Here is a 23,722-nt window from a genome sequence, read left to right as displayed (position 1 = left end):
CAAAAAATGGATGCATTAAAAAAATGAAACCATAATTTACCGTCTTATTTAACTCCATGGAATATTGAAGATTTTAAACTTTTAAGTTACCTCAAAATCCACAAGAAAGAAAATGACAACACAATACATCAGGGTAGGTGGAATACTATAACAACATGGATATTGTTATATTATTCCACCCACCTTAATGCTGAGCCTTTGGGGGTTGCTACACCATAGCCCTTGGAATCCAGGTTGCCTCCAACTTTCATGGTGTCGCAGGGCTTGCGCTGCTCGATGTACTCATTCATCGTGGACTCCAGCAGGAAGGCAAACTTGCCCTTGGACTTCCGCACCCTGGCCACCCCGTCCGCCGTCGTCTTGGTGAACACCGAGGGCTCAGCTGACTTCATGTATGACCACATTTTCTCATAGACAGCTATTTTTGACCTCTGGGAGAGAAGAAAGGAGGGAAATGAAGAGTCATGTTGACAAGACTGAGCTCCTTGGGCTTCGCTGGCTTCGAGGTATAATGACACCCTGTGACTGATCAAGGCTAACAGATCAAAAAAGTCAAGGTAGCTCGGAGAGAGATACACTGCCCCCCTGAACAAAGACCAAAGGACAAAATGTTTGGGGAGGGAGAAGCAAATCTCAGACATTTATTCTACTGATCACTGAGCAACTGGCAGCCTCGGAATGAGCAATGGTGTGTGCCCGTCCCAGTCTTACCTCCTGTTCTGTGCTGGGTTTATCCGCCTGTGTGCGGCTCTGCTACCGAGCCAGAGGGAGGATGGGAAATCCCAGCTCATCCATCATGGCCAACAGATGCCAAAGGAGCCTCTCCTCTTCACACACATCCTCAGCATTGTTGTTTTTTTTTTTTACACTAACTGCAGCTAGGAAGGGCTGGCAGTTGCTTATTACAAGTTTTCAGCAAGGCAGGAGTGTGTTTTTCAGAGTGGCAATGGCAGGTCCATGATACAGGAGACCATGACATTCTAGTGGCTGCCAATAGAGATGCTCAGACAAGGCATATAAATAGTAATTACAAAATCTTTTATGAGTCAATAGTCAAATATTCAAAATTAGGTTTCCCATTTCCCTAAAAGACAGCAATTTCAAATATTAGCAGTAAGCTGAAAAAATCATTGGTTAACTGCCTGTCACCCATCTATATTTTTTCCTGATTTCTGTTTTGAGACTGAGCAAACCCTAACAGCCTCTAGCTCAGCATACAAGCTTTGTAAACTTGAAATGTTGAGAAATGTGTTACTTCCCCTTCTCGCTCTTCCCCACCAGTAACATTTAAGCCACCCTCAGATCTCAAAGCCACCTCCAGACTGTCAAGAATTTGTATCCTGGACTACCGGTTAAACTTTCCTGCTTGGTCAACAGAAGGCAGTAATGCCAGCTGCATTTCTCCAAAGTCTAGAAATCCCAAGGATTTATATAAGGCTTTCAGTCCAAGTTGTGGGTACCTCCAATTTATGCCTCATATTCCTTGCCAGTTCCCTGTCTACAGTTTCCTTGCAGAATAGGAATGAAGCAGGCAGTAGCTAAATCTAGTTCAAATTTAGCAAACTTGTGGTGGAAGACTGCTAATGTCCATCAGCTTGATGATCGAGACATGCTTCCTCCTCATCCAGGACAATTTATTGCATTTTGAATAATGCAATGCTTAACAACCAGCCTGCAAACACTTCACAGGGAGTAAGCCCTGTCTGCACTGCTCCTCAGATTAACATGCTCAGCTGGTGCTGCTATGGTGGATAGAGAGGAGCACGGAGGGTAGGAATTTATTTTATCCTTCCTGATGAACTGAAAACCAACTGAAAATGCAAACCAATTAAAATCAGCCTATCTGACAACAGGAAATCAGAGAGACAACAAATAGCCCAGTTACACGAGGAGCTGGCTGGGTAGTAGGTGTGAAAAACAAGTCAGAGAGAGCATCTCCTAGCTAAAGAGGGGCTGTACATCTTTGTTTGCCCAGCATCAGGACAAAGAGAGATGTAACTGGGGTCCGAAACAGTCCTTACACAGCTGAAAGAAGGAATCTGAATTTTCCTGACCTTCTCCTGCAACAGCAAACACTGAATAGCCAGAGGTGAGGATGGTGGCTCTGAATTTGAGTGGGGAGTGCGGCAGCTCAGCCCCTGCATGGAGTGCCTAGCCTTAGCTGACTGAAGGACCATGGATCCTGCCCAAGGAGGGAATCTCACTGGGGCTCAGGGCCAGGCTCCCATGGGCTGGCAGCCAGAACACCCTGATAGCCACTTAATCACTGCCTGCTCGAGGTGCCCTCTGTGAGCACACTGACTTGGTGCTTCTGCTTTTCCAACAACCCACTTAATGGATGTGGGCATTTCCTCATCTCCTGCCCTGCTGGAAGCTGCCCAGGGCACTGCATGTCTCCCAGGACCTGCCAGAGGGGCTGTGGGGATTCCAGGGATACCAGGAGTGGCGTCTCCCTGTGCCCTGTGGGCAGCAGAGCAGCGTGACAGCTGTGCACCTATGCAGGTGGCAGTGCAGGCAGTGTCCCAGGCACTGCCCATGGCCGGCCTGCCACCCCTTCATGTGCAGCTCTCTTGGGGACAAAGGGAACATAAAACAGCCTGGATGGCCAACACAGAGACTGCAGGAGCAGTGGCAATCCTGGCGTGTCTTAGCTTCAATGTTAACTTCCTTACAACCTTCATCTTCTTTTAATATAAATAATACAAACACACCAGGCCATTTATATTTGCAAATAGGCACCCAAGGGACAAAAGGAAGGTAAAAAGCCATCTTTACTCTTTATAGCTCTCAGCAAGCTGAAGTTGTGTGCCTTCCAAATTGTGCATGCACTACGTATGCTTTTGCTTGTTTTCCTCTGCAGAGTGTGCCTTTAATTACCCAGATAAACCAGAATTTCTTTTCCTTTCAATCTTTTAACTCACACGTGAATACCTGCCTGTCAGAAGTTCTTTCATACTCCTCCCACCCAGCCTGACTATCTGAAAGCAATGGCCAGTACATCTGTGCATTGCTAATAGTCACAGTTATCTGGTGAGTGCCAACAGCATGCACAGGGCTGCACATGGTCCACAAAGCATGTTCCCTGCTCCAAGGGCAAAGGGTGAATATCATCATTCATGCTTCAGAAAACCAAATTCCACAACAGAAAACCTGATCTCTTTTCAACTTCAACAAATAGCCTAAGCTTTATAGTCTGTTGCCTTCATTTAACTTTACTGGATGATGGAGTTAAAAATCAGTTCCCATTTCCATATGGTCATTGCCCACCTCTTCTTCAGACAAGTGGGATTTTCATAATATCTTGTTATCATCAAATCAACTAAATAAGAATAGCAATCTGATCTAGTAGAAGTAGATAAAAATTCAAGCTAGAAACAAACAAAGCATGTGTTGACTGGGAAAGGTTAATCTGAAATGCATCAGGTATGTATTGGTTTTGGAGCACAATGTGGCTGAGGATCTCAGGGTCCTGAGAGAGTGGACCAGAGATGTGATGGGCTCTGGCTACTGAGTCCTGCTTGGTTACTGCTGATTTTTGCAGCCATTCACCCAAATTCCTAATAAGGTAAAAGTAATTACCTATGATGAGGCTTCTTGGAGAAAGGGACAGTGCCACCAGATGAGCTGTGACACCTGCACACGTGCTCAGCAATGCTCGAGGGCATTTTCTGCTCCTAGAGCCGTATTTTAAACCTGCTCGACGCCATGAAACAACCAGTTGATTCAAGCTGGTCAAAGATGCAATAGGATGAAATGATAGATGGTATTTTTAGTAAATATTTTTTTCCAATTTTCCAAATGCCTCAACAAAACCCAACCACCCTGGAAGCCCTTAAAAGACTTTCAGAAAAGAAAAATGTATTTTCTAACTATAAAGCTCCAAATTCTGTGTTGAAAGAACATTCTTACCCATCTGTCCCCCTCTGCAGATATTCACACTGCCTCTCCCAGCCCCCTAGGAGTCTGACACCCATAAAAGGGGCCAGACAGCAGAAGCAACCACAGAGAAAGGATTTACACTCCTAAGTAAGGCAAGGTCTGACAGATCTGCACTGTTGCTGGAGTTCAGTGGCAGTAAAACATTCTCCCTGTCAATAAAGTGCTACTTTTAAAGAGATCCTTAGGAAAAAAACCCCAAACTTAAAAGCAAAGATTTAAGCCAATTCAAAGCCCATAACTGTAGTAACTCCCTATGCTCTGCAACTACTATTTCTTTGATATTGCTCTCCAGAAGTCCGCCACACACATTTCTTCGGGATTTCAAGGGGATCTTATTATAATTTTTTTCTTAAAAGCAACATTTTCAGTGTTTCATCTAGGCTCTGAGACACATTAAAGCGTCTTCATTATCGCAGCCTTACTGCAGATATAAATAGAACTGGCCTTTGCTTTGTCAATAATGCTGGCTTTCTTTTTTTTCTTTATTTGGATATGTTTATGCAGAAATATGAGCCACAAACACCACAGCTAAGGGTGCAGGCAGCTCCCTTCCATGTCAGCAGAGCCAGCAGCTCTCATGCCAAGGACTCACTTCACTTGGCCCGTTACTAATCAGCACCTAAATACACCTTGCTTCTGGGTAGCAATTCACTCATGGGAAAAGAAGACGCCAATTCCATCAGTCCACAATTTTAACACTTGTCTTTCCTTCCAATTCTCCTAGTTTTGCTGCGTGGTTGTCTCCAGCAGTGAAATGAAAATCAGCCAGAGTGTGTGGTAGCATCCAAAAGCATGGCCAGTCAGGGCTGGGTGAGTGACACAGGCATGGGAAGGAGGCAAGTTTGCCTCCCAGCTGCAGCTATTTCTTCAATCCAGCAACCTCAAATGTGGCTCCAGCTGAGCTAGACCTGGTGCCTCGGTTTCACTTCTGCACATTCCAAATCACCCAGAGATACCTAGCAAACCCCAGTACACCTTGGACAATTCCTTGACATTGGTTAAATTTAGCTCTAAAATATGAAGCCTTCTCCCAATGACTGAATTCCCTTCACCCTCTGCAGACATCTGTCTCACACTTCTGCTAAAAGTGACATTGTGTCACCTCCTCCACTACTGAGTAGGGGTGAAGCTGTTGTGTTTGAAGGAAGCAAGGCTTCTCCTTTCTAGTTAAAGTATGTCACAGAGATGCCCTTTACCTATTTTAGAACATTTAACTCTCCCTACCACCTCCTCCACAACCTCAAGGTCATCTTCAAAATGTCTCCTTGTGCACCCCGTTGGGATATTTTATTAAAAATTACTAAAATGGTCCTTAATTTCTAATGACAGGGACCAGGAAGTCATTTCCCAGCAGTCAAGCTCAAATTGTTCTCCTACAGGTAAGAGACGTTGATCATCCAGTTGTGAGCCGCATATAATCAAACAAATACTATATTAAAAATCCAGTTATATATTTTATAACTGTATAACTCTGTTTTATACTTCAAGAAATTTCAGATTATTCAGATAATTCACAAAAATTCCGATGCTAATTTTTTTACCTCTGCCTTCAAAACTAAGAGTGATAAACAAAGTGCAGCAAAATAAAAAAGCATGTGGAGCATCCTGACTGCAGCACACACATAAAGGTAGGCAGAGACATCAATAAAGGTCCTAAAGCAGCAGACTTACCACTCTCCTCTGCTGCACTAGCCCTATGACCACGCTATAGCTCCTTAACAAGGGAGATTTACAGCCCTTAAGTCAGACAGATGTTGCTGATACAAAACACAACGGTCCATACTAAAATCAGTGCAGGTATTTAATCTGAATAATACATGCTGCCTTTATACAGATCACACCTCACTTTGTATAGAGGCATACCTCACTGGAATGAACTTGGGCAGTTAAGTGTGAACCGTAGCTTCATTATCATCACTCATTGCTTTTCCTCCACGTGTGCAATTAGCTCTTCTGCAGCAGCTAATGAGTCCAGGAGCTTATGAACCATTTAAAAGCAAGCTACTAAACTGCCAAGAGACTGCCTTGGTACTGCTGCTGCTGCCTGGCTTGGGCCCCACTGATTTCCACGGGGTTTAGGAAGTTGCTTAATTGAACTTCTAGTATGGCAAATTGCAACGGAGTGGCACCACTGTGTTTGCTGTTTGGATATGGCTTTGATTTGGTGCCTTTCCACTCCCTCCAAGCCTGATGTTGAGTCATCCCTGGCAGAGCTGCCTCTGGGGGGGAGTGAGGGACACGGGTGGGAGCCCTCAGCCTAATCTCAGCCCTGGAGCGCATGGAGGCCAGCCTAATGATGATGCTACATAAAAACATGATAAATATTATTAGCAAGGCCCTTCTGCCTGAGATTTCCAAGCTCTTTACTGAGAAGGTAAAAATAGGTCTCATGAAGGCCAGAGGGCACCATTAGTCCCCTTTCCCCAGTGAGGACATGAAAGCAGAGATGCCATTTACTGAAGGTCATAGGGCAGAGTCTAATAGATCAATGTCACAGCTTTTAGCCACAGATAACTTGTGATGCCAGCAATTTACTTACCTATATGGACAGAAAAATCAATCCCATCATTACATGAACCTCTTGCTTTTATTAGATTCTCGGCAGAAGAAAGTAGGTCAGGGCATTTCTCTTCCAGCAAGGCCAAACCCCAAGTCTACCAATCGCTACCCACAGTTTATGAATTTGTGGGATGCCACAGAAAAGCAAGGTTCAAGCATGCACATGTAAACTAGTCTGCATGTTTGTAGGAACACACAAATCTTTGAGAGGGTATGCACACACACAAAAGAAAGGGTGACCTGGTGACTAATAATATTTTGCAGCCAAGCATATGATGGGAGACATTGTCATGTTGGTTTATTGCTCAAATGATAACTCAGGCTTTAGAAATGGCATTTTTCTTTCCCAGTTGGGGCAAATGAAGCCCAGAGAGCAGAAGGACCAGGCCTGCAAACTCCTGGGCTGCTACTTTTCTCTAGAATCCTCTATGTCAAGATGCAGACTACCCCTGCATGTGGCTGAGGGATGGAGAGTGGTGGAGTTGGTGATGGTGGGGAAGGACAGTGCACAGCAGTGCTGCCCACCCAAACAGCTGGGGAAGCAGCTTAAAAAAGCCCCTCCAGGCTTCAGCATCTTTAGTTTTTCCACACCTGACACAGACAGTGGCCTGATTACAAAAGGAAGTGTCTTACAGAAACACTACAATATTTCAGGAGGTGTTTTTTGAGACTTTCTCCCTGTGTGTTATGGTCCTTTTCAAAGCGTGACCTTTGGCAGCAGGCGGGTGAGGTGCTGTATCTGCTTTCTAACAGGCACCTCTTCTGCAGCGGGCTCTGCTCACACAGACGAGCAGAGTCACTCCGGCTGCAGCCAGACGTTGCTGACATGTCAGTAACAGGCTGAGCAGCAGAATGTAAATCAAGGTTTTAAGACGCCCTTTCCTGGCACAACACTGAACTTCAGACTATATTCATCTCCTCACTTTATTGCTGCCTTTACTCCTCCTTGTTGCAATGCTGATTGGGAAATTAAAATGAAAGTCTTTTCCAGAGACAAGCTGCCTTTGTAAATCCTCTGTGACTCAGGGCCAGAGCCAGCGCTCGGGCAGCGCTCGCCCTGCAGAAGCAGTGCTGGGGGGCAACAGGGGCTGGGTGGCACATACCAGGGATCTGGGCAGCTGTGCTGGGTAAGCCTGTCTGTCTGTCTGTCTGTCTGCCTGGGGAGCAGGAGCAGCACACACTCGAGCTGGCTGGAGGGAGGCTTACGTCAGCCTTCAGGCTAAGGGGCATCTTTCCAGCAGTGACATATTCAGCAGAGTTGTCTTGTCTGGGCAACTGAGCAGCACAACCAGCCCTGCTCTGGATTTGGCCCGTAATAAATTAACAGAGAACGGCATTTCCAGCACATGATCTGAACACTGTCAGGTCTAATGAGTTTTCAGCTCCAGACAGAAAAGGCCAATATACAGGCAATGATGGAGAAATCCCAGTGGACTGCAAGAGAGGATGTTTCATATTCACATCATTAGAGTTTCTAAACCTTCATGTATTTCCTAATTATGCAAAAGTAACAGTAGCAGTGCTGTGAGTCATTTATCAGCACCCATGTATTTTAAATGAATCTCTAATAAGCATGTACTAATGTGACACAGCAGCATTACATAAAGTAGTAGAGACTTGAAAAACCAGGGTCCTCGCTGTCTTGGGCAATGTCATTATCATTATCATAGAGCTTCTCTCCAAAAAGTAGAGCATTCAAACAGCAAGTGATTTCCCCCCCAGGCACTCTCTGCTTGCCTCTGTGGTACAGACACAGTTACAGTGTTAACCCACTGTGAGCTGCTGTGTCTGGCTTCCCACGGGCTGCAGCCCCTCTGTGCCCAGCTTCCCACGGGCTGCAGCCCCTGTCACTACCTGGTCCCCAGAACCCACAGCCCTGCTCTTACAGAAGGTGACTGCTGGGTGGTATGGAGACAGAGGTGAGCTGGAAAACCTAAACCACAAACACAAGAGCTGATAGACAAATGTAATCTGTTATTGAAGATAATGGAAAGAATTATTTAAATATTTGTTACTAAGTGTTGACTGAAAGCTTTGCTAAATCCTGGCTTGCCTGCTGAAATTAGTAAAATTGTTCAGCCACCTTAAGCCCAGATCCATTCAAATGCTTCCTTTCCAAGAAGTAGATGATGGATGAGCTGTTAATTCTAGTTCCTGTAAGGATACATTTTCCTCTCTAATCTATAGGCCTAAAGACATTAGATCACTTCATGGGAAACCATTTCTTTTGCAATTATGTCACATTTGATTTCCTGTTGCCTTTAAAACTGCCTGTTGGCCATGTGGCAGAAAGGAGGTTCAAGAGATTAAATGAACCCCACCAGCAGACCATCTATCATCCATGCAATGGAGAGGCTCTGATCTCTCTGCACACATACAGTCACCTTTTCATATTTGTACATGCTCCCACCTATATCAAACAGGGGAAGAAGAGAGAGAAAATATATAGGTGAATAAAATTTTCACACCTTCTGTGTTTAAAAACAGTTAAACTACAGTACTTTTTATGATTAACCACCGCCACATTGAGTACCTCAGATCTATAAAACTCATCTTTGAAGCTACCACTTTTCTGTGATGTTCTATTCTTTAAAGCCCATAAATACAATCACACTTCAATATTTTTGTCAGGAATTTGTTATGATGACTGTGTTGTTTAGCTCGATGTCAAGAGCACAGAAAGCTCTAAACTGCTAATCATAGTTTTATCCTAAGGCAAATGCAAAGCATTTGTATGACTGCAGTGCTAGAAACAAGTCCTTCATCTTCACTAGCAAAATAAATTTTGAAATTAAAAATCAAAGAGTTTAACTACAGATGAAACCCTTAGTGCTGCGTGCACAGAGTTCACAATGGTGTTTTTAATAGCCTCTAATGACGATCTCAATATCGTTTGATTGCACAGAATGCATAAAAATCATGTGGTAGCTACGGGTGTATAACCCAAGGCTTCTCCTTACCTAAACTCCTTGCTCATGGAATTTATTTCCCTCTCGTCTTCACACAACCTTATCATCAGAGGAAAGCAATGACCTCTTTAACTCATAACAGGGTGCAACACACCGGTGCTTCCGAACGCATTACGGACATAATTCCCCGCTCTCTCCTGAGGCTCTGGCATTGAGATGCGCTCCTCCTTGGATGCCTGACTGGCATTAGCATCACTTGCCACTGTCAGAGGCACCTGAATGGGGAACCCTCTCTGCATGCTGCCAGCTGGGGGGGCAAGTGGCACTTGGCTCTTTCGAGCCAGGAGGGACCTGCTGGTGCCACCACAGCCCCTCCTCACGCGGCGCAACACAAGGCTCTACGGAACAGGAGGGGAGGTCTGAGTTACCCCATGTGCTTTTAGATGAAGGTATTTCTAAATCCTTTTGATGGGTTAAAGGAATGTTTTCTTTTAATTTCAAGAGTATTTTGGAGTTTGTTCTTTCACTGTTCTTTCAGAGAAATGTTCATTTTCAGTTTTGGTGTTAATCTCCCTGGTGTTTTTTTCTTTGCTTTCAAATGAATAGTTTTCTATGTTGCCTTTAGTTTTACCAGCTAAACAATTTGGTACTTAAGTTTCTTTTCAAGAGATACCTCACCAATCCCCATCCCACTTACTGCTTTTTTTTGGTAGCTGTTTGCATGTCAAAGCACCTCTCCTCAGTATGGGCAACCAGAAATGCAAAGCCTCTTGCCAGTGCATCTCATGCTTTTCTATCTGTCCCTGCTGAACTATTCTGATTTCAGAATAGTTTCAAAATGGGAAACATCTTAAGGGGCCATCCTTAGCATGACTTCCTGTGTCTTAAAAACTGTGGGTTTATACATATTTTATGTATAGATAAAGTTCAGAAAGGACTCACATCTGAATTTGGTTTGCAAAGAATCACTTTTTGAGGAAGACCAACTGTAAGAGCTGGAACAACAATCATGCCCAAAGGACCTTTGGTCTTTCTACTGAAATTAATAACAGATCTGGCAGTTAATGACATTTCCAGGAGGAAAAATCAGGAACTGACTTCAAGGCAAGTCATTCCACCTGAGGCACAGGAGAGCCACTCAGTAGCTGAGTTGTTTGGTCGGGGACATCCTTAAACTTGTGCTGAGAAATATACAAATAAAAGTTTATACAATACAGGAAAATTCACTGGAGATCTTCTTTTCTCCTTAATTTTGTGAACAGTGATTAACTACATAAGTTCTCAGTGAAGTGTGCTAGCAGGTCAGCTGTGTTTGTCAATGATCAAACATACACTTGGCAGGGTATTTTGCAGAAGCCTCTTAACAGAGATTTCTGCTATCAATTAAAAGAAACAACCATAAATTCAAGGGTAATTTATATGTCTAAGTGTCTACAAACATGTCGTGCTGAAGTTTAAATACAGCCAAGTTCAGACAAGAATCACTAATTGATTGTAAAGGTCATGCCTTTTGAATATATGCATACTGGAGGTGAAGTATTAGAGTGTGGTATTATACTTTGCCTCAGTGCTAAATTTGGATTAAATGGCATTATATTGATTTGATAAGCTGCCCAGATATGCTGAAACTTCAATTGAATGTGTTAGAAGATGTTAATTCTAACAGACAGACCTTTAAAAGTAGCTTAGGGATTTGAAACTTCTTTCTCATACAGGCCTTCACCAAACTTCAAGAAAGAGAAAGATGAATTTTGGAGTCCTTAATCTGAGTCCATGTGTTAATAAATATCTCAGGAGAGGTTCTTTATTTTCAATATGGATGAGTGCCCTTTGAAAGCCAAAAGGGAATTGATGTAATCTATTGATTGCCATTTAAACGCCTTTATAAGCTAATTAGTGCAAAATGTAAGATGTTTCTGAGCAGAAACAAGCAACAACCATGACAATACAGGAAGGTTCCTCCAAATCTTAGATATACTGGGAGAACAAATGCCCTTATGCAGAGAATCACCAACAAGTGAGGAGTGTAAACAGTGTCTGCTGTGGAACTGTTATAAATACCAGCTCTGGCTGGAATTGTGAGAGCAGTGTTGGAACTGTGAGAGCAGTGTTGGCATTGTGAGAGCAGTGTTGGGACTGTGAGAGCAGTGTCATGCCAAAGCAGCCGCTGTGCAAGCCTCAGGCAGCAGGGGTGTATCCAGCTTAACCCCCATAGCTGGGACAGCCTCTACCCAGGAGACACTGCCACGTTTAGGGAAACCGCCAAGACTGGAAAATAGGTCATGAGCTGGAGTCTGCCCAGGTCTGAAGTGGCTCAAAGTCATTACCATCTGTTCATCTGAATTGAGAGGCTGGTATCAGTCCAGTTTCAGGTATTCACACTGTAAAAAAACCTTCAAAAGTGATGCTGCCTGGAAATGGGGCTGGCAGAAGGGAGCCATGGCCTGGAGGAGCTCCTTCTAGCACATGCAGACAAGATGGTGGGGATCTGAAGCTCACTTACATGTCATCTCTTTATGATGCATCAGGAGACAATTTTTCCTTTCTACTGTCAGTCTGCAACATTCCACTGCCCAAGAGCAGTGATTAAGATCAGGATCTGACTAGTATCTTTGAGAAACATTTTAGCCTTACAGCTCTAGAAAGAGATATACCCATACAAACTTCTTAATGGGATCTTGGAGAAACCGTCCTGAACCTCCTGTGTGAAGCCATGGCCCAGCTATAAAGCCAAGTTACTTCCTTCTCACTGAGTAAATTATCATGAGCCACTCAGCTAACTGCTGTTTAAACTAGCAAAATGCTGGGGGAAAAAAGGTGGAGGCTATTTCCCTTACACAGGGGATAAGCATCACCCTGTACTCAAGAGAACTCATGGCTTTTTCCAACTCAGAGCACTGTCACTTCCACTGCTGCCTTTGGTAGCAGAGTGGAAAGAGATGCCAAGGGAGAACAAGTACCCTAAACCAGAGAGGTGCAGTCTGTGCTGCAGGACCTCGGAAAGCAAGAGTCCTCTAAGTTATTTAAAGTTTCAGCCACCTTTACTGTCTTATTAAATAACTAATAAAGACTGTACAACAAAGTATTTATGTGAACATGCATTTGTTCTAAGACAAAGCTTTTGCCCTTTTCAAATCAACTGAAGAAGATTCTAATAACAACACTTTCATGGATGCATCACTCTATTCAAATTAATTACTCTGCAAAAGTTAATACAACTGAAATTATGTTGTGTGCCTTGAGAATGCCAAAGATAGAGAAACATACTCAGGGCTCATTCTTCTTCCCACTTGGCCCATACAGCCTTGCTCCACACTGCTGGGGCTCTGCTCTTGTCCGTCCCCATCCAGCTCCTGTCCTGGCCTGATGGAGCTGGCAGCTCCTGATGGATCACCTCATTTACAGCCCTGCTTTTCCCAGCACCAGCAGAGAGACACAGCTCATCTCAAGATTATTAGCAGCACAACAAAGCATTCATACATTTACCAGACTTTGTATCCTTTCATATGAAACACTCATTCCTTTGATCTCTCCATGAGAAGGGTTTTCCTTGTTGTGTCAAACTATTAAGGAAATGAAGGAACATCCCCATACAATCCCTCTTTCTATATGAACTGTAACAAGATAATCAAAAGAAGGCAAAAATTTTCCCCCTAAGATCAGTATAGTGACTATAAACAGCACCAGTATTTCTGAACAAGTTGGGCTACCTCTTTTGACAGGTTCACTCAACTCATTTTTGTTGTAGATATAATACTGCCTTGGGTTGAAAATTAAGCAGAATAAAAATTTTTATACACTAATGTCACCCTTACAAGGTCAGTGTTTATCTCACATGATTTTAAAACAAACAGAAGCTGCTGTAAAGTACCTGCTACCACAGTCAATTAAGAACCACTGAGTATCTCTTTTAATATAAAGACATTACAAGCAGAGTGCAAAGGCTTCATAAAATACCTTTGCATTCCCTTTCAGGTTTACATCAGATGTCTGTGTCATGTATTGAAATTTTAAGTAAATTCAAGGAGCCCTGAGTATTTCCCCAAGGAGCCCTCAGTATTTCATCAGCCTACAGCAGCAAGGGGTTTTTTGTCTCCCTCCTCTCTACTGCTTGCACTTGGCCAGTATGCATGACAGGCAGTAATTAGTCCTGCAGCACTGACCACTCTTCTATACAAAAAAAAAGTTGGTTTGAATGGCATCTGATTGGCACTGCTGAGAGAGAACCAAGAGCTCCCTGAAAGGCCTGAGCATTCCAGTTCACCCTTGGAAAGAAATATGAGCTTTTCAGGATGACGTTTCCAGAGACATAAAAGTGGACTGAGATCATATTTAGAGTTCCTAATGCCTCTCACCAAACTGTCTGCAGTTCAGCCTGTGGCTTGGCAAGAGGAGAAAGGAAGGATGATCTTAAATAAAAGTGTGTACCTGCCCCTACCCCCAAATGTTGCAAACCCTGCATCTCCCTAACCAAGGTGGAAAACAAGCAGAGTTCTGGGGTAAAAAAATTTTACCTGACTGTCAGATACAGTCAAAGCCAGATGCTGGTGAGCAATGAAGACACAACAATGGCAGCAATCAATGCTCCACCAGGAATCAGCAGCACATAGGCCTCCCATCCCCCTTCATTCTGGCAAGCGAGCAGCGACGTCGGATGGCATTACTGGCTGCCAGCTGGGCACGCACAGCAAGTAGGTCAAGAGCATCACTCCTTGCAAGAGTTTCTCTGCTAAATATTGTGCCAACCACTGCATTATTGCTCTTCAGATCAAGGCTCTGAAACTGGTGTTATAAAACCCTTCCCGTGACAGCAGAGGTCAGGTTTTCCATCTTGAGATGTTTCAGGTTAAGCAAAACCACCCATTTTTCATAAAATGCCTTTTGATATTAAAATCTGCACTCAGGTCTGTCCTGATTGCACAAAGCATAGGATGGCTATTACATCTGTGTAAAATCAAACAATGAAACCCATAAACTAGGCACTTAAGGGAGATTTAACAGACTTACTCTAAAGAATTCTTTGGTTGAGCCTGAATCCAAAGTGCCATAGGCTATTTCAGTTTGTTTAGCCAGGTCCTCTGCACTCTCTATGGGTGAAACCATCCTTTCCACCGTAAGGAAGGCAGCGAGATTAGCAGTGTAGGAAGAGATAATGATGAGAGTGAAGAACCACCAGACTCCTCCAACAATTCGCCCTGAGAGAGATCTATGGAAAAACACACATCATTAAATTGCTTTGAAGACAACCCTTGATTTTTTTTCTTTCTTCACTGAAGAGAAATTCACATGCACAACCGTTTTGTCCAGATCTTCCAGGTATCTGTGAACAAGTGGACTGTGAGCCAGTTCCTGATAACCTCCCTTAGGAGTGAAAAACCACTGCACACCTGGTCTTACCTAGTGCAACTCTTTTTGTAGTCTTTCAGTGAAAACAATAACAGTAAATTAAAAGATAATTCATTTGAGGAGAGGAACAAGCTCTCCTGACTTCCACAAATCCTTTGTTGGAAAAGGCTTTTCCCAGAAGATTTTTGTTGTCTCTGCGTGCCCAGCCCTTCCCTGTGCTGGACATGCTGGGATATGCCAGCATCATGTCCCTTTGCCCAGCTTAGAGGACATAAATTCACCTTTTACTGCATCCACTCCCAAAATGTAACATACAGTAAACTGCAAAAAGGAATCTGAGTAAACAAGCAAAAGAATGTACCAAAAATGATCCAGTATCCTTCTCTCACCACAACCTAGCAGGAATTACAAACTGAATCTGCATATTGAAGTGGGAAGAGAGGCTGGTTTATGTTTTATGTTAATTAAAATTTGCATGTTGCACTGTTCCAAGTCAAGCATATCCCTGCTTTATAAGCACCAGAGCAACAGAGAAGGAAATAGAGAAAACCACGTGTTTAGTGTTTGTTGCAGTCTTTGATTTTTGTTTTTTTAAAGGGAGTCCATAAGGACTTAAGAAAAAGCCTATTAGCAAGCACGTAATTACAAAATGCCTAATGGTCAGAAGGTCTGGATCTTGTCAGCAATAGCTCTTGATACTTTACAGCAACTGAACATCAGCCTCAAAGTATTTGATCTGGGCTGAAGGATGGCAGTGGCACATCACTCAGCTGGGTGGGGAATTTCATTGCCATGTACATTGCTTGTTCTTCAAATACAGCATGTTGACCAAGAATCATTTAAACTGCTGAGACAAAGCTATTTCATGTTTTCCCTTAGCTCTACTGATACCAATGGAAGAAGGATCAATCTCAGACACATCTGTGGAACCTGGGTGCTGTAGTCCTCAGTTTGTGCAAAGAGAAGAAATGGAAAACTCTTACCTGTTTATTGGTTTCCTTCAAGCCCCTCAGTGCCATCCCCAGACAGTGGGTACAAGCTGTCCTACCAACAGATGGAGATAGGCAAAACCCAAAATTCTCATGATGTGCCCCCACCCCACCCACACAGGGGGGTTTGCTGGTAAACTGCCCAGTCTTGGCCAGAGCCTGAGATTGCCTGAGCCATTTAAAAAAATGCCATTAAATTATTCAGAAAAAAACCAACCAAACAAACAAAAAAACAAACAAAAACTTATCCATCCAACACTAAAGATCATAACAAAGAAAAAAATCTCCAACACAATAAAAACAGAGAGTTCAATCTGGAATATGTGAGAGGAACATGGAGAAAGGTGAAGCACCACTGTTCTCCACTCTCCTCTGCCCAAGGAGCTAAAGCAGCAGCTCCTACTGAGAGAGCAGACGAAGGCTGGTTCCTCAGAATAGGCACACATCCACCACATCACCCACAAGTGGAGGAGGCCTCCCTGCCTGTCTTGATGCCCTCCCAAGAGGGTAAGAGGCTTCCAACTTCCAGCTTGGGCCGTGGAGCCATTGTGCTAACTAACACAAGGCTACAGAGTTGCTGTAGAGGGAATTTGCAGCAATATAAATACAGAATAATGCCTTCAGTCAAGGAATCTATCTACCTTACTCTACTTTCCTTGTAGGTATCATGTGCGTGGGATTTCAGGGAGGAATGCAGGCTTTTTTGCCCAGCTTCCTTAACAGGTAGGGTTTTGGATTTAGCTATTTGGTAAAGCTTGATACCCTCTTACTTGGGCTGACACAATTTTCTCCAACTACAAATCAGCGCCTGCTGAACTTGTCACATAAGGCTTCCTTTGGAGCCAGCAGAGAAAAAGAGAAGAGCCTGACACCCTCAGAGAGAGATTTATCTCACTTGCTACAGTGTGGGATAAATCTAAAGTTGTCCATCTGTCTCATAACTTCAGAGGGAACAAAGATGCCTCACTAAAAACCACAGTCTATTGCTTTCAGATGGGTATGTCAGGTGAAATTCATCCTCCTTTAGCTCCTTTCTTCACTACACACTTTCCATCTTCAGACAAGACCTGGAGTTGAACTTCTCCTCCCTGCAGTGATGTGGACAATTTCAGAGACAGATGGAGGAGGGGTTTGGCTGGCAGGTCCTGCAGATGAAACACCTACTTCCCTACTGCAGGACAAGCTCTATCTGGAGTTTCCACGTTCCCATGGCCATCTTGTTTAAGGTAGGTCTTGAAATAGGGAGAGGAAAAAAAGACTTATCAGGGTGTTCTGATAAATTCAGTGGAAGCATTGGGAATAAAACAGTATGTGTTCATTTTCCCTACAGTTTCCCATAGGAAATCTCTTACTTGCATTGGTAGCTGCCCCTTCTGTTGGTAGGACAGATGGGTTGCTAGGATGGAGATGTGCAGAAGATAAGCGTTTTCCAAACCAGTGAAACCTCAAGCTCCCATTGCTGCAACAATAAAAGGTTTGTGCCAGGCTGCATGTTCACACAGCATCCTACACACTGAGAAAGGTAAAAATACCTCACCCCAGAGGTCTGGCAACCTGCATGAACCAAGTCAGACAGATACAGGACAAAGACCACCTGAGAGGCAGGAGAAGATGGGAACGGGGGGGATCCCTTGACGAAAAAGGCACCTCCCCCAGGGTCCTACGTGCAAGAGGGGGGTCTTGCTAGATGGGGACCAGGGCTGTTCTCAGAAGAATTGAGGTCACTTCAAAGAAAACTGGATGTCACTAGAGTTGTTTCTCCCAGAGTCTTCCAAGGAGCACAGAAAGAAGGATTAAACAGCAGCTACTACGGAGCAGTCTGGGCTGACATAGCTGTCACTTGGTGTCACAGGATGAGGCAAAAGAAAAATCAAATAAACCACAAAGTTGACATTGAAGGAAAGACAGACAGAGAGATGAAGAACAAGAACATGGACAAGCATGGCCTGGCAGCCTCCTTGACCAAAGAACCCCAGTTTCCCCCATCCATCTGCTCAAACGAAGACTCCTTATACCCACTGCAGGGGCTGGTGTAGAGGGAGAAAAAGGGTTAGTACAGGTACACTGGGCTGGTAATCAGAGAATGATGTTTGGTTTGTACTGTGAACCACAGAAATGTTTTTCTATTAGTCAGATAATAATTACAGAAAACTCAATTAAGCTTTTAATATCAGCAATGTTTCTGATGCAAGCCATACCTGTCCACATGTGCAATAATGTAATTAAAAACAATCAATTAATGCTTTAGCTTAATATAGTTTTCCAAATCACCTCAATTTGTATAGCATTATTTTAAAGTGAATTAGAGTGCTAACAAATGAGAGGAGCAACACAGATCTTGAACAACAGGATTATAAGTCAATTGTCAAAACAAAGTCAAATAGTGATTTCAAAAGCAAGTAAACAGGAAGAGAGCATACCTTGAGAGGAAATTTAAAAGGAAGCATGGAGTCAAATGAGAGCAAATTAGTAACAAGAGAAAAAACAAAATAAACATTCAAATTCACATTCAGTTTCCAGGAGAACAATACATATAATACATCCAAACAAAACTTAATTTATGAAAATAGCTTGGATTTTGTTTCTGCTCAAGGCCATAAAAGGTATTTGATTTCCTAGATTACAGATACATAACAAGCTTCTCACACTACTCCATTTTTAATTGGGCTCTTAGGATCGATATAAGACAGTAGTTGTGCTGACAAATAACCCTGAACAGCTGTCCTAGTGTGGAGCCCCTGGGTTCCCTGAGCACAGCTCAGCAGGTACCCCCAGCTCTGGGCCCAGCCCTGTGCTCACACGCCCAGCCAGCCTCGGCCTCGGGGACATAACGGGCAGACACAGCATCTGAAGCACTGGCTTGAGATGCTCCAGCACAGGAATGGCAGTGGGAGTTTCAGGAATGTCAGGTTACCCTCTCATTGCTACTGTGAAAATCCCACAAAGACATTCCCGTGGCCTTTAATAGGAGTCTCTTGAATCTCCTGCTGTGAAAGCAGGGACCTAGAAATACACCCTCTAAATGACCAACCTTGAGGTAGTTTTTGATAACCCCCCTGTCCTTTTCCATCAGCAATTAATTAATCTAGCCTCTTTGTTCTACATGAATAAAGAGCACAATGAAAATACATGCTCTCATAGAGATTTCAAAGATACTTTTGCTCAGAACAGTGTTTTAAATTTGACTGTGTTTTTTCCTGATTCCATTTGCTGTATGCATCTTACATAAAAGCAAGTTTAATAATCTACTTTTGATCCCTCAAAAGTGAATTTTCAATGCTTTAGCTCACTATGCAAAAAAAAAAGCAGCCTTTGATAGCAGAACAAAACTGCTGAAATAAATGTTGATTACATCAAGGGATGCACTAGCCCCCAGCCTTTGGCTGCTCTCTGATTCTGTTTAGACGACTCCTATTAAATACAGAGAGGAGAGTATAGGGATATATCCTCTGGAATATCCACACAGCATACTCACCGAGGATAGATCTAACTAGTCATTAGATGTCACAGCTGTTCCACACAAAGGCAGCTGAAAGAGCCTTTATCAGCAAGTACAAAAGTGATCTCTCCAGACTGCTTGTCGGCATCTCTCTACGAGTGCTGTACGCTCTCATATAAGAAATTTATTCAGACAAAACTCACAATGGAAGAATGAAGCCCCTTTTAGTGGCAATAAAATAGTATGAAACATTCATATAGTCAATGTACTGTGAATGGTGTAACCTTACAAAGATACAGATTAAGAATGGAATACTTGGGAATAGTCCCTTCTATGGAAAAGAAATTTGACATTTTAATCAACCTAAATCAACACATCAGTCAAAGGAACAGTGTTTCTGGAATTTAAACCGAAGTATTAAATGTATCTTTTTTTTTTTTTTCCCTGTAACAATGCATATAACTGCCTGGAATGCTATCATGGAAGATAACAAAATAACTGGACAACATCTTCAAATGAGGGCCATATATTAATACTGAGCTAATAGCTTCTGATGGACAGATATAATAAATAGATATACTGCTGTCTCTCTATTTTTTTTTGGTAGGTATTTCCAAGGCACTTATTATGGTTGTATTGAAAAAATCCAGTGCGTTCCACTTGTTATATAAGGTAAATGGCTGACCATGCCAAAGAGTCACATGAGAGCTTCCCAGAAATCCTATGCACTTTTATTTAACTGTCAATAACCAGCCCTAGCGGAAACAGCGCGATGCCTGCAGCTTTCCATGTGATGTCCCAGTGCTTATTTCCCGGTCCTTTATATTGGGCACACACATGGTCAACAGCAGTTTAAATGTTATCACGACTCATCCCCGTGAACAGCAAGCACTGGGGCAAAGTGTCAGTGCGGGTTTGAGGCATAAGGCAGAAACAGGGAGTGCAAACAGGGGGAGGAGGCCAACAGCTGTCAGTGCACAGGGAGCAGCACACCCAGACACCAGGAGCTGGGGAAACTAACAAACACAAATCTATAGGATGATTATTGCACTCTAACACACAAAATCATGATCCTCCCCAAGAAACTTCATAGAAATTTTGTCACCTCACCTCACTTTTGCTTCAGTGAGGTAACTCAAGACTCCTAATGCTATATGGACCAGGAAAACCTGGCACCTTTTCAATGATTCAGGTGTTGAAAAAGGCATCCTGGTGATCAACAAAGTGCATTTTGAGCGTCAGTACTTAGGGATAAGATATCTCTCTCCCTCTAAATAGCAATTTTGTTAAATGGAAAACTGCATTCTGTTTGTCTCAGCAGGTGTTTTTAATAAATAAAATGGCTGGAAACTGGTTATTAAATTATTGTCATACAAAAAAGAATTATTGCTCCATCACTAAGAAACTAGATAATTTTACTGCTCATAACAAGCACACCACCAAAGTATTTTACCAGTGTAAATGCAGAAACATGATAAATGTTATTAAAAAAATAAATCTGTGGTATGCATTGTTCAATTAGAGGGAGCTTCACTATTTTAATCTGGTTTTTAAAATACATCTATAAAAAGAAATATAATTCTACAATAGTTAATAGCAGTGCTCTCTGTTAAAATTGGTACTAATATAAATCATACTTTACTGCAGCCTTATCCAGAAAGAACATCTTCATGAATAAGAAAAATCTTTATGGAAACTGGCAATGCTTATTAGACCATATTGACTATGAACAGAGGGACAGCAGATTAGACTGGACTGAAATAACAATACACACAGAGGACAGCAGCACAGTACACCCGGAGACATGAACATGTGCAAAATGGTGGTAAGCAGAAGGATGAAAGTATGGTTCAAGAAGAACAAAACTGGAGAAATTATGGTCAAAAGAAAGTAAAAAGACTAGCAGGAGTCCTGATGGGAGTGGAGATGCTTTAAAGTGCTGTTGCATGTGACTTTTAAAAAGAAATCTTATTTTGCAAAGCATAATGTGTTATATGCACCAAGGAGATGACCGTAAAATGAGATATGCAGCAAAAACACGGTAGCCCTCCAAGCATTGCTGAAAACAGAAAACCCTATGCATTTTACAGCCTCAACATGGTGAATATAAGTTTGGCAGAAATGCATAAATGGCATTATAAGCAATGCTACTTACTCTGGAGGCAAATGTTAGCAAGCATGGTGGCTTGATGAGGATGCTGAATATAGAATGGAAATGTCAAAATAAAAAATTTGGAATTTAAAAGAAATTTGAGAAAGTAACATATATGCACCATGGTATCAGAAAATGACCATAAAATGCAAAAAGGTGATGGAGTGATATGGAACAAACCTTGGAGAAATATCGCATCCTTGCTGCATAAAGGCACCCAGGGAAAACCAAAGGCTGTTAAATATTCCAAACTCATTTGGAGGGTCAGGAGGATTCTGAGGGTCACGTGGTTCTTCAGTGTTGTCTTCCAAGTGCCACTCATAAGGGCTGAATCTGCTGACTAGGAAAAGAACTACGCTGACGCCAATGTAAGCAAAGACTATACACATCCAAATTTCATAAGCCAAAGGATCCAGGAAAGAGAACACGCCTGGTTTAGATTTCTGAGGCTTCTTGATCATGATGGAGATGCCCAGGCTCATAAAGGGTTTGGAAAAGTCTATGACTTCTTCTCGTACCAATGTTATGGTGAGGGGGGCAACAGCTATATCTGCTCTCTGAAAAGGGAAAACAAACCCAAGTTAGTTACAAGTCAGACACAACAGAATCACAATCTAGAGTCTCAGGCTAATGAATCAGATGATAAATTGCAAGAGTGAGTGGAAATAAATTCTTTGCAGACTATTTTGCAGTCGCTGAATTTAAGGACTACATGATATTAACAGAAAATTATTAACAAGTAAAATTACAATCAAATCTGTGCAAGGGGCTCATGACAGCAACAGATATTTCTATTAAGTTAAAATGGATGAATAAACACTACACAAATTGGACAGTGAGATGGCAACCAACACAATGTCATTTTCTAGTAATGGTCTGTAACCACTCATTTGTCTTGAAGACTTTGGACAAATTCTGTGTTTGCTGTGTTTTAATTTCCTTTTTTCCATTCTTTCAGCAAATTCTCTTGCCTTACTGATTAGTTCAAGATCTTTAAAAGGAACCCATGAGAAGTAATTCATCACTGAACTTCAGCTGCACTTGGGTGCTGCTACTTGTATGCTCCTTTAAAACTCCACTGCAGTAAGGGACAGAAGGGGGATAGGAACCAGACACACCCTTTCTGTGGTCACTAGATTTCTGAATCCCTGATGAGTAAACAGCCTGGATAATCTGAGGAGAATGCAGTGTCATGTCTGCCCTCCTGTCTTAGAGACCCTGGCTCTACAGGCCTGTAACAGACTGTGCTCTGGGGCTGTGTCACCTGGAAGCACAATTGCATCTACTGCATCATTCATCATTCACCTGTGTGCTGGTGAACAAATACCCTTCCCTTCAATCTATATACACACATCCTTGCTGGATTCCATGGGTTGGCAGGCATGTAAAAACAAATTACTTAGTTTCCTGATTAAAAATAATATTCCAGAATAGATTTTCAACATATTTAACTGTACCTGTATTTCTATGCTGCAAAGATTTAAGTTGTGCTACTTAGATACCCTAACCTAGATCCAGCCAAGCACTCAAGCAGGTGTATTTGTATGAGAGTGGAATGGAATGCTAAAAAAAGAGCCCTTTTCATTTGAAGAGTGTTATGAGAGCCTACGTACCTAAATACGCTATTTTAAACACTCTAAATATTCATATTATTGATATTTTTAAAGAAGGTCTTTAATTGGTAATTAAGAATTTCAGAAAGAAAAAATGGTTCTTAGGGAAACCTTGACTTATCAGTACCTAAACCACTGTGCACCTTTTAAATCAGATTTTTTCCCCACTAGTAAATAAGCATCTCTTTCTGGTGGAAAAATAAAGCCTGATTAAGGGGAAGTTTGAATAAAAGCTAATAGGAAATGTTAATAAGATACAATTAAAATCTGTGCCATAAAATAATTGAATATGCCTTTATGTAAATCTGATGGTGATGTACGTGACTGTCATTAATTCTGGTCTGCTCCTCCTCCTAGCTATTGGTTTGGGTTTTACATTTGATAAGCAGAAATGGCAAAGGCTTCTCACACAGCTGATCAGAGCATCATGGGCTTGGTGCCTGCTGGCGCTCAGCAGCACCGTGCAGCCATCCTGGAGCACTGCTCAGGTTTGCAGACCAAGGCCAGCGACAGCCTTGTCAGATGAGAGCTGGCCCTCCCCACAGCTGCCTCTCTCTGCAGGGCACCCATTTGCACACACAACCCCAAGGTTTGCTCCAGCCACCCAAGAATGTCTCTCGACAGTTCACACCAGCATGGGCAGCTACAAGGTACGTGCACAGGTTCACTGCTTGGAATAATCTGATAAAACCATGCCTGTGCATGTGAGGAAGCCACTTGGAAATCATGGCCCTGGGTGCCCTCTCTGACAGCCCTGCTCAGTCCCTTTTGACAGT

The 23,722-nt window shown here is 42.6% G+C and overlaps 1 protein-coding gene across 6 annotated transcripts in view; it reads right to left on the bottom strand.

Moving 5' to 3' along the window:
• GRIA3 (glutamate ionotropic receptor AMPA type subunit 3) overlaps positions 1-23,722 on the bottom strand; it is a 145,675-nt gene that overhangs the window by 21,430 nt on the left and 100,523 nt on the right. For all 6 annotated transcript variants that reach the window (XR_005259876.1, XR_005259874.1, XR_005259875.1 and 3 more), the window contains exons 11-13: positions 21,514-21,890; positions 14,415-14,613; positions 184-431 (exon numbers count right to left, since the gene is read on the bottom strand). Coding sequence is in view for 3 of the 6 variants with exons in the window: in XM_038164472.1 (XP_038020400.1) it covers positions 184-431; positions 14,415-14,613; positions 21,514-21,890 (824 nt within the window). In the remaining 3 variants the exon portion in view is untranslated. The remainder of the gene's footprint in view (positions 1-183; positions 432-14,414; positions 14,614-21,513; positions 21,891-23,722) is intronic.

Source organism: Motacilla alba, chromosome 4A (genome assembly GCF_015832195.1).
Source record: "Motacilla alba alba isolate MOTALB_02 chromosome 4A, Motacilla_alba_V1.0_pri, whole genome shotgun sequence".
Classification (NCBI taxonomy): Eukaryota; Metazoa; Chordata; class Aves; order Passeriformes; family Motacillidae; genus Motacilla; species Motacilla alba.
The sequence above is the reverse complement of the archived record's forward strand: the minus strand, read 5'-3'. Positions and strand labels throughout refer to the sequence as shown.